Source organism: Limulus polyphemus, unplaced genomic scaffold (genome assembly GCF_000517525.1).
Source record: "Limulus polyphemus unplaced genomic scaffold, Limulus_polyphemus-2.1.2 Scaffold375, whole genome shotgun sequence".
NCBI classification, from domain to species: domain Eukaryota; kingdom Metazoa; phylum Arthropoda; class Merostomata; order Xiphosura; family Limulidae; genus Limulus; species Limulus polyphemus.
Genome location: NW_013665985.1, coordinates 251771 through 271136, shown reverse-complemented (window position 1 = coordinate 271136; position 19366 = coordinate 251771). Strand labels below are relative to the sequence as shown.

The 19366-nt window shown below is 33.3% G+C and overlaps 1 protein-coding gene across 6 annotated transcripts in view; it reads right to left on the bottom strand.

Moving 5' to 3' along the window:
- The window catches only part of LOC106457803 (microtubule-actin cross-linking factor 1-like), a 248974-nt gene that overhangs the window by 191252 nt on the left and 38356 nt on the right, over window positions 1-19366 (bottom strand). For all 6 annotated transcript variants that reach the window (XM_022383849.1, XM_022383850.1, XM_022383853.1 and 3 more), the window contains exon 2: window positions 18644-18705. In XM_022383849.1, the coding sequence (XP_022239557.1) occupies window positions 18644-18705 (62 nt within the window). The remainder of the gene's footprint in view (window positions 1-18643; window positions 18706-19366) is intronic.

Sequence of the window (19366 nt, the reverse complement as noted above, 5' to 3'; positions counted from 1 at the left end):
TATCATTCTTTATCACAGACTTACTACTGTAAACTTTATACTGTAATACCACCTGTATCATTCTTTATCACAGACTTACTACTGTAAACTTTATACTGTAATACCACCCGTATCATTCTTTATCACAGACTTACTACTGTAATACCACCCGATCATTCTTTACTTGTTACAGGTCTACAATTGTAAACTTTATACTGTAATATCACCCGATCATTCTTTACTTGTTACAGGTCTACAACTGTAAACTTTATACTGTAAAACCACCCATATTATTCTTTATTTGTTACAGGTCTACTACTGTAAACTTTATACTGTAATACCACCTGTATCATTCTTTATCACAGACTTACTACTGAAAACTTTATACTGTAATACCACCCGTATCATTCTTTATCACAGACTTACTACAGTAAACTTAATACTGTAATACCATCCGATCATTCTTTATTTGTTACAGGTCTACTACTGTAAACTTTATACTGTAATACCACCCGTATCATTCTTTATCACAGACTTACTACTGTAATACCACCCGATCATTCTTTATCACAGACTTACTACTGTAATACCACCCGATCATTCTTTACTTGTTACAGGTATACTACTGTAAACTTTATACTGTAATACCACCCGATCATTCTTTACTTGTTACAGGTCTACTACTGTAAACTTTATACTGTAATACCAACCGTATCATTCTTTATCACAGAATTACTACTGTAAACTTAATACTGTAATACCATCCGATCATTCTTTATTTGTTACAGGTCTACTACTGTAAACTTTATACTGTAATACCACCCGATCATTCTTTACTTGTTACAGGTCCACAACTGTAAACTTTATACTGTAATACCACCCGATCATTCTTTACTTGTTACAGGTCTACAACTGTAAACTTTATACTGTAATACCACCTGTATCATTCTTTATCACAGACTTACAACTTTAAACTTTATACTGTAATACCACCCGTATCATTCTTTGTCACAGAATTACTACTGTAAACTTTATACTGTAATACCACCCGTATCATTCTTTGTCACAGAATTACTACTGTAAGCTTAATACTGCACTACAACCAGCGTCATTATTTGTTATAGGTTTACTGTCAATATAGATGTAATACTGTATTGTAACACTATCATTTTTTATTTGTTACAGATTTATTACTAGCTTTAATACAACATATATTTCTTCCTTTTTTTTTCAACTCTGTATGAAATGTGATAGGAAACACCATTTCAACGATTCTGATTATCTCAGTCAACTGACGTACTTATAAGGAAAGATGGAATCTGATACTAAAGTAGTGACTGAGTAATCTTCCTTGTGTGCTACACAGGAAAGAAGGAATCTGATACTAAAGTAGTGACTGAGTAATCCAAATAGCGCCGCATGTATCAATCTTTATTTGTCACAAGTTTATTGTCGTTGACATATAACATTAGCTTTAGTTTGTTGGATTTTGCGAAAAGCTACACCGTCCTTAATTAAACTAGACGAAAGGGAGCAAGTCAACACTACCCACCGCCAACTCTTGGGCTACACTTGTCACAAGAAATGCTGGGATTTGCCCGTAACTATTATAATACACCTACGGCACGAGAGTGCGCACGTGTGTTTTTATTATTATCATTATGTGATAAAAGGAGGCGAACCATGGAACTTCAACTCCACAAACCGGCAGCTAACCACAGGGCAGCATTTGGCTCGTAACAGTAGTACCACCTGTATCTTTCTTTACTTGTTACACATTTACTGTTGTAGTCATAAAGTAGTAGTATCACTTGAGGCATCATTCATTTGTTACTTCTTTTTGTTTTGTTTTTGCTGTTGTTGACGTAAAGCTGTAGGACCACCGCATCATTATATGTTACGTTTCACGTTTTTTGTTGTTGTTTTTTTTAATTACTCGATTGATATGTTTGGATTAAAGCAGCTTTCTATAAAATAACACATAGAAATAGATCTGGCAATTCATTTTGACAAGTTTGACATTGCGTAAAATGCTCTAACCTCTGAAACCTTAGAACCAGAACACGATTCTTCACATGTTTCACACAAACAAATCTGATTTCAGGCACCACAGAACGTTCGGAACTAAACTCTGCTGTTTCATTCTTCATTTCTTATACTGTAATTCCACTTTAATAAAACACCATTTAAGCAATGACATAATTGTTTTAAGTCACTGTGTTATAACGATGTAATGTTTTAAACCGCCCACTTTATACAAAAATTGAAACCACGAAAAAACGCTCAAACTAAAACGTGCTCATTTAAATAACGAAGTGACCACATAACATGGAATAATGGATCTTATACCTACTGCTATATAGACATTAACCCATAACAAGATGATATTAAACCCATATAAGGTATCAGTTTTCGTGTAAAGGATTTATCCAATGATACATAGGCAATAGTTTTCTACCATATGTCAACTAAAATCTAGACGTACTTATGCAGGGTCCCTAAAAGTGTTCGGTTTCAAGAGTAAATAAAACCAAAAATATATGTTACTCTTAATTTTATTTCTTGCTTTTGATGTTCATATGTCATGCTGTGTTGTAGCCTACAGAGTACATAATTCTCCTCATGATTTATAGCATGCGCACATTTTACTGACGTCACGACAGTACAAATTACAACGTTAAGCGTCTCTTATGTGACGTCATTTTAGTGTCAACTGACTGACTGACAGAAAACACATTATTGTATAGTGCTGCGAAAGGTTAAAACATGTAACCCCTCCAGACAGCCTTCGGCCCCCTTTCGGGAAAATAATTACAGTGAATATTACATAACCGACCTTCATAATCAAAATCATTTGAGAAAAAAATGCATGTATATATTCTACAAGTGTTAAAATTAAATTTACGTACATATTTTTCTCTTAACTGTCACATTTATCTGCTCATATTTATGTACTGCACACAAATGTATAATTTTCTACTCTTCATGATGCCTTTTTAAATATCTAAAATTTCTTTAATTTACTATGTCCGGATTTTAAAAACTCTTATGCTAATATTGCAACGTATTTTTTCATTGAGTGAGTTCATGAAATTATTTTGTAAAGAATAAGGCTAAGTACAGTTCATTTAACGACAACAAATTAATTGACTTCTTCAAAACGTTGGCTACAGACCCTTGTACACAGTTGTGGGTAAGAGCTCACAAATAAAGTTTTTGCAGCAGATTTACTCAATAATTGTACTGCGACTAATGCACAAATTAACTTATAAAATTTCACTTCTAATCGATGGAGTAAGTAACAATGATCTGAATACTTCACTAACTTTTCAGCCACCAAGTGAACTGAAAACTAAATACAGGGTGTCCCAGAAGTCTGGACCCATTGGGAAAATAGACACAATATTCTTAAAGTTAAACAAATACATTTCTAATGTCAGGTGTACATATTTCAGGAAAGAAAATACCCTGATTGCACAGTATGCCAAGAATTGATATGTGTATGGCTGTTAATGGCATGCAATTTAAATAATAAGTAAATTAAGAATACATTGTGAATTTTTCCCTATGGGTACAGACTTCTGGGACACCCTGTACTTCACTGAATGACTGACATTCTATTACTGAAAACTGATTGGCTCGCTAGTAACTGCTTACTCGTATTTATACTTAAGTTCCCATCTAGGTCTTAGTCAAAGTTACTTGTTTTTAACGTCATGCGCCCTCTAGTAAACAACTAAATTAAAACGTTGAAAATATAACTTGCAACAATAATATTCCATTTTTAGAAACATTACACTAGCTAGAAAACATCGACATTGCTATAAAAATACCTCTTCATATCGCTAAAGTATGTTTCCAAAATATTCTGTAATGACTTGTTGTTTTTAACCACGTTATTCTGTGATCCATCACTAACACTTAATTAAATATCTGGAACAGTAACCTCTCTAAGTCATAGGATAAATATGATTTCTACCCTTTTTAGTTTTCTGTGGACGATTTAAAATAAATTCATTCAATTTAACCTCGCTCTATGTTACTTTATTGTGAGAAATGAAATGTACTAACATTTTAATACAAACAAAACGTGCCATTTGAGCATTACATATAATTCCAGGCTACATGTTTGTAAGCATGTAGTTTTTGTTGTTGTTGTACATCCAAGCAAGCGTAAAACCTAGAAAATCCTCAGTAACCGACCAACACTTTCTGTGCTCGTGCTGTCGCCGTTGTTAGTTTCACTAGCCCAGGAAATCAGCGACCGTAAAGCGTGCCGCGCACGCAGAACTCAATTCTCAGATCACTGGAGCTGATCACAACTGGCATCCTACAGACAGTTCAAGTCGTTAATACGCATGAAAATTCAAGCACTTTAAAACAGCCATGTGAACATAGGACTAACACATATCTATACGCAGAAAAACTAACACGAAGATCAGAGAAAGAAACGGAAGAGCGAATTAACCAATAGACAAATTATTAATAGATAAATATCAGTATACAATAACAGGAAAGTATTAAAAAATAGAAAAAACGTGCAGATACATTTTTGTTCAATCAATACTGTTGAAGAAGCTCGTTGTTTAGAAAGAAATTAATTTAAAAAATGAACATTAATCGTAATGTTTCTTGAAATATTGATCACTAATATCAGTGTTCATAGAAATGACACACAGAGTTAGTCAGTGAAGTAATGGCCAACTAATACAGGGTTTTTTGTGTTTTTTTTTCATAGGAACAGCATATGGAAAGCTGATAAATGTTATCACTAACAATTATACATATGCACTTTTTCACATAAACAACACGTTAAGAGTTAACAAATATTTGCCACTATGGAAGGGTAATCGCACTTCAGAAGAACGACCTGCATATGGCAGTGCAGTAACATGTTGCCGCAAATTACAGACAGCATTAGCGCCACGGGCGACATGCTTAGTACCTATACATATTTGTTCACTGCTAATTACCGATCATTCGACAGTGTAATGGCATCATGAAAACCCGTATAGTATTTCCAAAAGTAAATGTTCAAACAGCGAGACTGTTAAATGATGTAGAGCCTAGCATCGAATATACCATTTCGAAGAAGAAAAACTTTAATGTTTTCCATATGGAAGTGAAAAAACCCGTACATTAGAGAGCTTAGAGTAGCAACTGCCGAACTTATGTCTTGAGGCAATCAGGAGCAACGCCCTCAGCGGCAAAATAAATAAAACGGTTATGAAAGAGATCCCTCCAACTCAAAAATTCACTGCGATGAAGCTTTACGTGTTTACTGGTGACATTAACAAAAATAGTAAACAGGATTTGAAGATGACGAAGGCTCATAAGATTTTAGTCACACCTCAAAATCAACATTTATTTTCACGAGAAATAAGTCCAAAGAAACTGGAATTAGAGAACACACGTTCGACCACAAACCTCCCAAGTCTCCCGATGCAGCACCAAAGCCTCCCCCCCCCCTTTTCTTTGCTTGTGGTTTACTAATACTTGGTCTGGGAAGCCGATACTCAAATGCAATCGAAGTTCCATCAAAATACGTAGACTACGATCGACCTAATCGTCTTTCAGAGAAGCTTGCTACCAAAGGAATTGAGAAACGAGGCAATAATATGCGATCGTAGCCATCAAGGCATGGAAGGAGAAGTGTTTCGTTTAACAGCACGATAGCTGAAATGATCTCTCTGTAAAAGACCGTTATTACTGAAATAATACGTAGAGAGTTAATATTTGTAACGAAACGGTGAGTGGGAAGTAAACAATTATCAAAGTTTTTCACAGAAATAACCACATGGAAAATTAGCAAATAGCTATGTAAAACGAAGTTATCTTTACAGAAACAGTTCTGGAAACGTCACAAGTGCATGTCACTAACATATAACTATTTGTTCAGAAACAGCATGTTGAAAGCCACCCAGCAACAGAATAATATATATACACACCCCTGACAACTTTGGTGTTCTCCTTTGATGAAACACGAAAATGATAAGTGGTTAGTTAATGAGCCAGGATTGATAAAATGTATAAGCAAGTTGACGATAAACACCAGACACTAATGGCAAACGTATCCATCATGTCTAACTTGATCTACCTAAATGACATATAATTTTCCAAGGAATATATATACAAAAGTTGTTATAAAAACATTAAATATCCTGTCGTTAAAATTAATTATCATACGATAAACCAAAATGGCATTCCTTAGTCACAAAGGACATCTCCCTTCAAAATATTTTAGTTACCAAATGATGAATGTAAAAGTACAACAAAATGTTGCATCCTCCTTCCAATTGGCATTCCTTAGTCACAAAGGACATCTCCCTTCAAAATATTTTAGTTACCAAATGATGAATGTAAAAGTACAACAAAATGTTGCATTCTCCTTCCAATGGAGAATAAAACTCTGTTAATACTTCTAACATAATGAACACTAACGTATTCTTAATGCTGAGCCCCTTGAACGTTCCAACGTGTTTAAACTTCTGTGAAAATAATGTTACACTATTGAACCCCAAGTGATTTTTTTACAGATAGATACATAGAACTATTAAATAACACCCCACAGCTTACACATATACTGTGTATTTTCAGGTTGTGTGGTTGATCGTTTGCCTTGCCAGGGGTATCATTCAAATACCCACGCGATTTAGCGAAGGTCAGTTTCCAAGTGAGGGCTCACACCCCTCACACACGTGCTTCTTGACACTCCTTTACAATAAGAACGCAAACTAGTTATTATTTGGTTAGGTAACCTGCGCTCGGTTTTGCCCAAGATACTATATATTAGATAGCTTATTATCAGCTAAACTGGACCAATAAAGTTGTAGCATCATTTAGAACCCAAATGTTACTCAACAACCGATTTTCACAAAATAACACGTCATCACTCGGTTCATCCTCAGAGAATACTTATCTAGCCTAATACGTGATTTTCGGAAGTTCAAGTATGTTCACCACGTTTATTCTTTCAGAATCCTAGTCCCTTCTTACACGAAATTTTCACGAGCTAATGTATGATTACATGGTTCATCTTTACAGAAACCTCGTCCAACCAAACACGCGTTTTTCACAAGTTAAGGTGTGATCATCAAATTTATTCTCACAGATTTCTCGTCTAACCTAACGGGAAATACGATATTTCATTACGTCTCTTATTACTCGTTTATCTTAACAATGTCCTGATCACGTGACCTTGTCTTGGCACTAGGCCTATCTTCAGTCGCTTCCCTTTTCTCCCCGATCAGATACCTAGGCTAACCAATAAGAAGCTTGGCAAGCAAAGCCGAACTGAGCTCATCGTTACTTCTTAGCGGTGTTGAACATCACAAGCATGCATTCCTTAAAAATAAGTCATGCTTACTTTAATACTTTCTTTTTACTATTGCCAACAGAGGTATACTTACTGTTAGTACACAAACATTTAACAGAAAACTGAGGACACTTTGGTGTTATTACACCAACAGCACAATTTAAATAGACCTACAACTTAAATATAGACACATAACTGCTGGTGCTGTTAAACACCACAATTTCATTGGATATACTGATAACTTTTGCTGTTGCTACACAAACACCACAGCCTATATGGAGCTACACGAATAAGTTTTATTGTTATTACACAAACATCACAATTTAAATATAGGTTTTCTGATGACACTTGTAAGTGACAAACACACGTTGGACACCAAGCTTTGTTGACAACATTTTTATTATAGAAACACATACATTTCATCATAAAGATACCTATATTTTTTTGGAAAATACTACAACAAAATCATCAATCGTCACGTTACCCCATTATTAAGACACTTCATCCACTTAGCAACATTTATGACAAATACTTTCATTAGAAAATTCGTTTATTCAACAATAATAAGAACAAGTTTCGTTAAAAACTAAACGAAACATGAATGTAACTTTGATGTGTATCAATCAGCATTTCTTATCACAACTGAACCATGCGGCAACCGTTTGGAAACACTTGTGAAATTATAATAAAATATTAATAACGAACTATTACTTTATTCCAAAAACGTGATTCTTCTTAAATGCTTTATTTATATTTTTCTTATTTCACCTCTCAAACACACCACTATACTGATATTTTATAAATATATTAAGTAAAATATAAAACTTAGAAAATAGGCTTACAAAATCTTTCCTATATATGTTCACACTTTCAACACTTCAACAGAGCAGCTTTTCGTATAGCAAGATATTACGTGTGGGATATTATATTTTGACCCAATGAAGCACCTTTCTCTCAGTGGAGTACAGTGTATGAAATCTAAATATGGGGGACACCGTTCCTCCTTCCATCCAGCACCCCGAAGGGAACCTTTCCCTTAATGAGATATGATATATGAAAGTACATATGGGGGGACACCGTTCCTGCTTAGTGAGATATGATATATGAAAGTATATTTGGGGGGCCACCGTTCCTACTTCCATCACCTCAAAGGAAACATTTCCCTTAGTGAAGTATGATATATGAAAGGAAATATGGAGGATACCTTTCCAATTTCATTCTAGCACCCTGAAGAGAACCTTTCCTTTAAAAAGATACGATATATAAGAGTAAATATGGGGACACTGTTCCTACTTCCATCACCTCAAAGGAAACATTTCCCTTAGTGAAGTATGATATATGAAAGGAAATATGGAGGATACCTTTCCAATTTCATTCTAGCACCCTGAAGAGAACCTTTCCTTTAAAAAGATACGATATATAAAATATGGGGACACTGTTTCTACTTCCAGGACTCCAATGGTAGAACTTTCCTTCAGTGGGGGTACGACATATGGAAGTAAATATGGGGGGATAGTTCATCGATACACTGCTTTAATTTGAAGAGTTTAATAGTGAAAATGGTTATACCCCCACGTACATAAACACATACTCAGGGAACTTAAATGTGTGATTGTGGAATGCACTCCATACTTTAGCTAAAGGAAATCATCGTTGGCTGTCAGGATTAAGATGATGAAAATCACTCTTACTCATCAGGCTCACTGTTAAAATAAATGTTTATTACCTACATATTATATATATATATATATATAGTGCTTTTTAAATGGGTTGTTCTTTATTTTATCAATTAAATCAAGAAGTTCATTAACTACAATTTATAGTTCATATATATGTATATAATAGTTAGGTACAGCTTTAGAAGCATTAAAATTTAAAATCTGGTAATGGAAGTGCATCAAGTATTTAATAAATCTAAATTTCTCGGCTGTGACAGTTTAGTATATATATATCCTTCATGTTTAATGCTTGTGTAGCTCATTCTCGTTCACTTTCTGCCATTTTAACAATTCAAGTGTATTTTCTGATTTTATCAACTGTATTCATCTACTATTTGTATATTCGTGAACATTCAAGATGTAGTTAGGGTGTTAAACGCATTTACGGACAACTGGAATTTTCAACCACTTTATATGTCGCAGTTGAAATATATGTTAATTTCACCCTTTCACAACTAGTATAAGAATGTATACAATCTTTATGTAGTTATTACACCTTTATAAATCAGAAAAACAAAGGTCATCAACATACATTAATCCTCTTGCTTAGGTACAGGTTACATAATATATTACAATGGAAGCTTCTACTGGCTTGACCCTGTATCTATGTATACGATCCATTTCGAGGAGCGGCACACACTTGTGCAAGTTAGTCTGATCTAAGAGGTTCTCTCCTTTGTATATGTTATTTAGAATAGTTGTTGACGTAGGTAACCTAAGGATTGTGGGCTATCGCACTATTACTCTGTATGACTTGAAAGGGTGATATTACATTGTTTTTGTTTCTGTCTTTGTCATGTGCTGACGTAGATTATCTAGCTCTCCAGAAGACCCAGCAACCAGGTGCAGGCAATTTGCATAACCATAGAAACCTGCCAGCAAGTAAAACACACAATAATTATTGTGAATAAAGATACTGTTTGTTCAATTGTGTGTTTGTACTTCCTTTTACTAATCTTTATAAGATATCCCGAATCTGTATTTTGTACATAGTTTATTCCTATTTGTCGAACATCACGCTAGCAGTATAACATATACGTACTAGGTTAAGCATTTCGGAGACCTCTAGAGCCATTCTACGTAACGTAACAAAACTTCCCGATTCATTCAACGCCGCCATCTTGGACATCAAACATTCCCTTTCAGCAATCCATATCAATACAAGATTCAGAAAAGCTTAAGATGCTGTCAATGGTATAAACAAAGCGGAGTAAACTATAGACCACGTGACTTTTTGAAGTCAGAGCATGACCTTTATAGCTGTTTCTACTTTTCAACTATAGACCATAAAGAAATGTAGCCAGCCTGCAGCACCGTCATCACAAGGGCTTTGTCCATCTCTTTAAACAGAATAATGAGGAATGCCACTTTTATAACTCGCCCACGACTGACAGTGCGGAGCATGCTTAGCGGCATTACATCTCGAATTCCAGAAATTATGATCCTCAAGCTGACACACTAAACACTAGGTCACACCAGACCGCCTAGTTGTAGAACTTAAAAATGTATTTATGGAGACTTAGTATGTATTTGTGGAGGATTAATATGTATTTAAGTAAGGTGAGTATGCAACTACAGAGAATTAATGCTTATTTGTGGGGCTTATTAGATGTTTTGAGTAAGTTGAATGAAGATTTAATATGCATTTATGGGGCTTAAATGTATATGATTAGGATAAATATATAGTTGCAAAGGCTTAATGTGTATTTGAATATAGTGAACATTTAGAGGTCTAATGAGTACTTGTGAGGTTTAGTATGTATTTGAATAGGTTGAATGCGTACTTAAATACATTTAATGTGCATTTATGGTGCTTATATTTGAATAGGTCGAATATGTATTTGTATGACTTAGTATATATTTGTAGATGTTTAATATGTATTTGTGGGCTTGTGGTTGAGTCAGGTGAAATGTATTTGTAGATGTTTAATATGTATTTGTGGGGCTTAGTATATATTTGTGGGCTTATGGTTGAGTAGGATGAAATGTATTTGTAGATGTTTAATGTGTATTCGTGGGGCTTACTATATATTTGAATATGTTGAATAGTTATTTATTCAGGAGTAATATGTATTTGAGGGGCTTAGTATTAAATATATTAAATATGTACTTATGGAAGATTAGTATGCATTTGGGCGTAGTAAAATGCATTTTTATATCTTAAAAATTGTTTTTCTTCTCTTAAACATAATACAAACATATTTCAAGACAATATAGTTCATGAATTTTTAAAACCCTCCAATACAACTCATGGATGATTTGAACACTATTTTCAAATACTCAATCTTACACTGTTAAAGCTCATTTTACTGAATTTTTCCATCTACATGTTTTATAGATACTGAGCTTTACAGCTTATCTATAGTAGGTCTTACAGATAATTCACATTAAGTATTTTAAGTACTACTTATTTACTATAGGTTTTACGGATATTTATCCTTACCATCTTAAAGATTATTCTCAATAGTTATTTTATGTACTGTTTATTTACAGTAGGTTTTACAGATATTTATCCTTACCATCTTAAAGATTATTCTCAATAGTTATTTTATGTACTGTTTATTTACAGGTTTTACAGATATTTATCCTTACCATCTTAAAGATTATTCTCAATAGTTATTTTATGTACTGTATATTTACAGTAGGTTTTACAGATATTTATCCTTACCATCTTAAAGATTATTCTCAATAATTATTTTATGTACTGTATATTTACAGTAAGTTTTACAGATATTTATCCTTACCACCTTAAAGATTATTCTCAATAGTTATTTTATGTACTGTATACTTACTTTAGGTTTTACAGATATTTAACCTTACACTGTTTACAGCTAATTTTTTTCTACTGCTTATTTACATTGTTTTACATATATTTGTTTTTATACTATTACAACTCATTCTCAGAACTTTGTAAATTTTCACGGAATATTTTATGACAGGGTATCTATTTCTGTGAAGTGTATAAATAGACCTAAGTTAATTAGTTATATTCTACCATATGTAATTTTATCTTAAACAAACAGTCTTTATAAAGGTATATTCCTTATGACGCAGGAAAGTCAGAATAAAACAATAAAAATACCGCCCCGGTGTTAATACCCAACAGACTAACAGTTTGGCACTAAGATTGAAACGATCTAGCTGTGTGAGGCGAGCTACCTGCAATGGAGCTAAATTTAAATTCAAACCTCGACGAGCTCGTGATTCGGAAGGGCTGGCTCCACAAAGATTTGACATTCTTTATATTTTTTACTTAAACTCAAAACAAAGAACCACTTAACCGCAGCTTACAGCTTCAAAACACTGCGTAAAAAATTCGACACTGGTGGTCAAAAATTCAGGCAAATAACCTTAATTGTGGTATTCTTTATTGCGTGGAAACGAATTACAGGTTATTTTTCTTTAGTCGTGCTACAATGTATTTGAAAATATATCTTTTAAAACGCTTCTTCTGTTTATGTTAATGGAAAGAAATGCTGCGTAAAAATGTACAAACATCATGCACAAGAATGCACCAAGTACACAAAGGTATATATATAACGTATTACCGTTATCGGTCCAGGTTGTCAACTGTTATACACAAACACACACACACACCCTGCACGTAAAAGCTACCAAAGTATTCTCTTCGAAATTAGCATTTATTAAAACTGACAGCAGTCTGAACTGCACCACTTTACTTGCGAAAAATAATGTAGAATTTTCACTTAAAAATGGTTCAAGTTTGATAAAAAAAAGAAATTCTAATTTCCTACCGACTTTGAACTGTCGACTCTGTTTTTCTAAATCTTTTTATACTTCCACAAAAGACAAACCTTAACTGTGTTACAAAAGAATAAAAGCCGGAAAAGGCTTACCCTACTGTCTGCCAGATATAACTCGTAACAAAGTATATCTTGTAGAATAAATTAGATACATGGTATAAAAGGTTTTGAAAAAGATTTTGAATAACTATCTTAAGCCTTCACTGACTTAATAATAACTTTCAAAGCATACGGATGATATCTTTAGTCCAGTCCATTCTAAAAGTTTGTTTTCTTAAGATGTAACACAAAACAGCCGTAAAGCCAAGTCTGTCCTACAGCCCTTACTAAGACTTCACCTTCAACAATCGATGGTAAGATAACGGAATGGGTGCCGACAACGTGACGACGGAAAGAAGTTAAACAACCCCCAATAACTGACGTAAGCAAAAATGTTTAATTAAATGTGCACGTGTAAGCTTTTCGTGTGACAGTGGAGAGTCAGTAGCTCGACGCCTAGGACAATGGATCTCTGTTTGAAATTACATCTGATAAAAACAGTTGACTTAGACTTGATGCTCACCTCTGGGGTTAGTTTATTTGTGATACAATGTGTTGAAAATATTAAATACAGTATTTGATATTCGTATGAGGACAGCTCATGTTATTTGATAATTCGCTTATGTGGTTGATTTTAACAAATCGCATTGACAATCGTGGTTCACGTTTTGTTGCCACAAAAACGCACTATGGATACAGTTTAGGATCGTGGGTACATTATAAGAGTGATGGTCAAATGCCAGTATTCAGTCAGACAAAAGTAGCCCAAGAGTTGGCGATTGGTGGTACTTACTAGCTGTCTTCACTCTATTTAGTTCAAAATTAGGGGCAGCTATGCGCAAAAAGCTCTTGTGTAGCTTTGCATGAAAATTCAGAACAAACAAGTTTATAGCTCCCAATTACAATATTTAGGCTTTTACTCGCTCCAATCCGTAAGTTACTTCTTAATAATGGGTTACTGTTTAGTTCACTACCTATCGTCATAACATTACTGTTTAATGCAACCCTGGGGGGAAGGGGGGCGATAAGACGAAACTAAGAGAAACAAAAACGTTAAAACTATTCAGAAGTGTCAGCAAGGTTACTGTTTGAACAAACGACTCTGGGGAAAACAAAGCAAATATTAAAACTACTAAGAAGTATTAGCAACATTATTGTAACAAACAAATCTGAGAAGAAACAAAGCAAATATTAAAACTACTAAGAAGTATTAGCAACATTATTGTAACAAACAAATCTGAGAAGAAACAAAGTAAACATTAAAACTACTAAGAAGTATTAGCAACATTATTGTAAGAAACAACTCTGAGAAGAAACAAAGTAAACATTAAAACTACTAAGTATTAGAAACATTATTGTAAGAAACAACTCTGAGAAGAAACAAAGTAAACATTAAAACTACTAAGAAGTATTAGCAACATTATTGTAACAAACAACTCTGAGAAGAAACAAAGTAAACATTAAAACTACTAAGAAGTATTAGCAACATTACAGTGACAAACAACTCTGAGAAGAAACAAAGTAATATGAAAACTACTAAAACTACTTATAAGTATTAGCAATACTATTATTTGTTTCTTCTCAGAGTTGTTTGTTACTGTAATGTTGCTGATACTTCTAAGTAGGTTTAATGTTTATTTTGTTTCTCCCTAGAGTTGTCAAAGCAAAAGTTAGAATTACTTAGAAGTGTCAGCAACAATGGAAAGATACTCTTTCTATACAACCATAAAAGTTTGTATGATACGTCAAAAAAAGAAAAAAATCGCATGCTAATATCGATGTACACATCTATATGCCTTATGTGTCTTCCATGCGTTTCCCGGTGGCTATACACCATGACAGAAACATTACATTTCTAAATACATACAGCCTACACCAAGCAACTATTTTTGTTTCATTACCTACTGTTCAAAATTTAGAACAGCCTTCCCGAGCTGTGTCACCTTAATCTGCTAACCACATTGATTTATGAAATATACCTATACATATCCAAGGTCAAAGCCCCGTTAATGGGAACCACGACGTTGTCACCGGTAAAACGACACCATCCTACTCGTTACTTTTACGATACATAAAGTTTTATTGACAGAAGGTTTTATAACTTACTACCGATCCAACTTTATTCCAAAAAGGATTTACATCAAGTGTTCTAGGGTAAACAGTGGTGTCGAAATCCACTCCTTTTGCTTATGGTCTACATATTTCACATACTTGGGTTTACCAGCTTTCCGTCGTAAAAACATCAACACATTCAAGTCAAAGACGCGTCTGGACTAAACTTAAGTCGGAGAGATATTTCGGGCCAGTATATGACAGGTTTATGTCAGTTAAATTAACGACACTACTCATATCTTTGTTTCTAAAATCTTCCACTTCAAATTGCATTCGTTCATTTTTGTTCTGTTTTGACTATTAATATTATATATATATATATATATATATTGTAAGAAACATTAATACTAAACAATGAACGGGAATATCTGATTATTAGACTTTTTATATCTTATACTGAAATCTGTTTTGCAAGAATTTTTCTTCTAAGCATGAAACATGTTATCACAAAGTTATAATAATTAAATTATTAGATCCAAACACACTCTTTTATAACGATAAATTCATCTACCTCTCAAGAATAGTACAAGCTGAAATCTTGGTTGTTGTTTTTTTTAGAATTTTTGCACAACTCTACACAATGACTGTCTATGTATAGCCATCCTTCAATTTTGAACTGATAAGACTACAGGAAGACAACTAGTGAATAGCGGTCATTGGAGATTCTTGGGCTATTCTGGTCTAACTGAATATTGGAAATTGACCATCACTCTTATAGCGCACCCATGACCACAGAGAATGGAATGCACCCGAGCACGTTTGCAGCTACGGGACGCAAACCATGAACCTCCTGAATCGCAGTCCTGGTCGTCTAACCACTATGCTACGACCGGTCCGACATTTTTGGCAGCGAAACTATAATCATGCAAAATTTAAGGTCATATTGTGATAACTTCAAATTTTATTTCTTAGTTAGGTATCTCAGTTCAGAAAAATATTACACAATAACCAAGTTGTTTTGTTCTCAACATGTTATCCCACCGCTTTTATTTTTATTTTATATCTGTAGCAAGAGAGTGTTGACTATTAATTAGTCAGACTGACCGATCCCCTAGCAACAAACCGAAGGAATGCTTTAAAAGACATAGTTCACAATCGTACTTTTAAAAATGAATCCTTATTATACCCGACATGATATTCACTTTGTCTCCCTTAAAGTGTGAATTCATATAGAACTTAGAAAAACTTATCGTATAATTTTTTCCCCAAAACAATAATGAAATCACATTTAAAGTGTGAATTCATATAGAACTTAGAAAAACTTATCGTATAATTTTTTCCCCAAAACAATAATGAAATCACATTTAAAGTGTGAGTTCATATAGAACTTAGAAAAACTTATCGTATAATTTTTTCCCCAAAACAATAATGAAATCACATATTCTATAATCAAACTTAAAACTCTGAAATATGATACGTGGATATATATATATATCACACTGAACCACAGTTAAAACTATGTAAAACACTTTTCCCACAACACGAGTTACTCAATCAAATTTATACAAATTACTACATTAAAAAGTCAAACTGTTAAATAACGACGTCAAACTAATAAGTAATTATACAAGAAACTACAAACGGCAAATCATTTACTACATTTTACAATTTTTTTTTGTGAAACTCAACCAAACTTTTCTTTTAGAAATTCTAAGATTAAACTTTTACTTTGAAACTACACTATTTTACTGAAGTCAACTTATACATGGAACAGCAAGATCATAAAAAAATTTTGTTCTTTGAAAAAAAAAAAAAAGTCACTTGAAAATTTAGTTTAGTAGTCAGAATAAAATTACTTACTTTCTAATTACATTAAAAAAATGTTTTCACACCAGTTTATCAAGTGATCTTCAAAATTTCTCCAATCATGAAATTATAATACCAATTCAAATAACGAAACTAACACATTTACGATGTTTATTTGTCTACTCAGGCTTAAGAACTATAATATTACTAAATTATACCAATAAAACTATCACGGCATCTGACCTTTACATTACTCCATCAAATCATGTATGTAAAACCGTCAAAGCAATAAACTAATTACCTTAACACCTGTAATTAGTGAGCAATTACTTTACTCTTGATAAAAAAAAAAAATCATTTCATCGTGCGCTATAGGAATGTATACCAGTCAGGGTTCCTGTTATAAAGGGGTTAATATACGATAATCCCTTGAGAGGTTGAGAGGTAGTGAAATAAATGAGAGGGCAACCACCCTTCTTAGTATACTATGTAGGTCAATGGGTGTGTGGCCTAACGGCCCTAATTTAAAAGTCGTACAGCTGTATACCTAGCTGACCATATGGGTCGTTTCGTTAACTTCTATGAATACAAGGAGGTGAAAAAGCTTCAAACGGGTCATAAGAGTCAAGTTTTGTGGACAAACTATACGCAGTTATAAATACACAAACATTTCCAACGAATCAAACTTTTCACAGCTATCTTTCCAAACCTATGTGAATATATTCATAGAAGAATGGATGGATATTTCAATAACAAAACTGACAAACGATCGCTTAGTAAAACATGCACATATATGGTCAGTCTGTGAGTTGGGAAAAAAAGACAATGAGATAATGAGAAAGGAAAGGTGAATAATGAGATGCTGGACAAATGTGAGAACGAGTAGCGTAACATGATCAGAATTACAAATGGAACATCTTACTTATATGAACTGAGTTCACTACTTAATCGCTAACTATAACAACAACACAGAGAACACAATATAGTTGTAACCAGTAATATATTGAAATAATCCCAATTGCGACCAGTGTGATATACTACAGTTGCATCAAACAACGACTTAAATCGGGTTCTACTGATGTGTGGCATTACGTATTTTATACAACGTAGTTCTTGGAATCAAGACCTTAAAAATGAGTTCTGCTCTTGAGTTGTTTTATATTGTAAAAAGCAATACATTAAAATTAACTCCCATTACAATTAATTTTATACTGATTATAACAAGCATCGTGAAATGGTCTCTACTTATAAAATATTCTATATTCTTGTACAAAGTGGTGGTAAAAACAAAACCGTGAAATGGTCTCGTTTCATGAATAGTTTTATATTGTTATACAAAGTGGTGGTTAAAAGCAAAACCGTGAAATGGTATCTTTACATGAATAGTTTTATATTGTTATACAAAGTGGTGGTAAAAAACAAAACCGTGAAATGGTCTCTTTTCATGAATAGTTTTATATTGTTATACAAAGTGGTGGTAAAAAACAATACCGTGAAATGGTCTCTTCTCATGAATAGTTTTATATTGTTATACAAAGTGGTGGTAAAAAACAATACCGTGAAATGGTATCTTTTCATGAATAGTTTTATATTGTTATACAAAGTGGTGGTTAAAAGCAATACCGTGAAATGGTCTCTTTTCATGAATAGTTTTATATTGTTATACAAAGTGGTGGTAACAAGCAACATAGGGGAGAGAAACAGAATGCTCAACTCAGTAATAAAAATTATAATGTATATAAAATATCTGAGTGACGTCAATTCTGACATAATTGCAGGAAAATAACCATAATACAAATACCCTCTGAAGATTTCGGGTGTTTTTTATAAGCAAAGGCAAAGTAAAAATCTAACTGTTCGTACATAAGTATAGTATTACTGAGAACATTAACAATGAAATACTACTGCAAAGAAAAGAGAAAAAAAAACTATAAAACACCAAAGTATTCCGAAATCAAACATGAAATTACCTTTTTCAGATGTTTGTTGACCCACTTGGTGAAAGTTTTCTTCTGAATTGCATCTCGTTCATCTGAAATTTTGAGAAGACGATGCCATAAGCCATGAGCCATTTTAACAGTAGTTAATCTACAGTAATACAGCAACGTGTTCAATCTTGCGCCTGCCAATAATAGCCTATTACTGCTGAATTACACAAACTACCGCTAACAAAATAAGCAGTGTTAAGTAGCCACAAGGAAAACTACATCCTAACAACCTCTGACAGTACGAGTTCAACTCGTTATACAACTTTAAACGTAAGTGGGTTGATAGGCTTAACTAGAGCATCATCACGTGATTAATGCAGCTAGATTTGTGGGAAGAAAAAAAACATATATGTAACATTACGAAATAAAAGTATCTGAAATCGACGTGAAAACTTCTAACTATAAAACCGATAAAGATGGATAGTAAACAAATTTGACTCAAGAAACAATTGTTATACTGAATATAAAATAAAGCCACTATTAATTAGAAATATTCATGAACAACTATGATCACACAACTAATTCACTTATTATCTAATAAGCTACATTAATTCGAAGGGTGCATCTTTCTCGCTTTACCTATATAAGTTACTCTTATTGATTTCCATTTCAACGATATAGTGAAAACCCTTACTTTAGATTTTTATATTTGTGTCAATGTCCGGAATACTTTTTAAAAACAAAACGCTTATTTTGAAATTACAT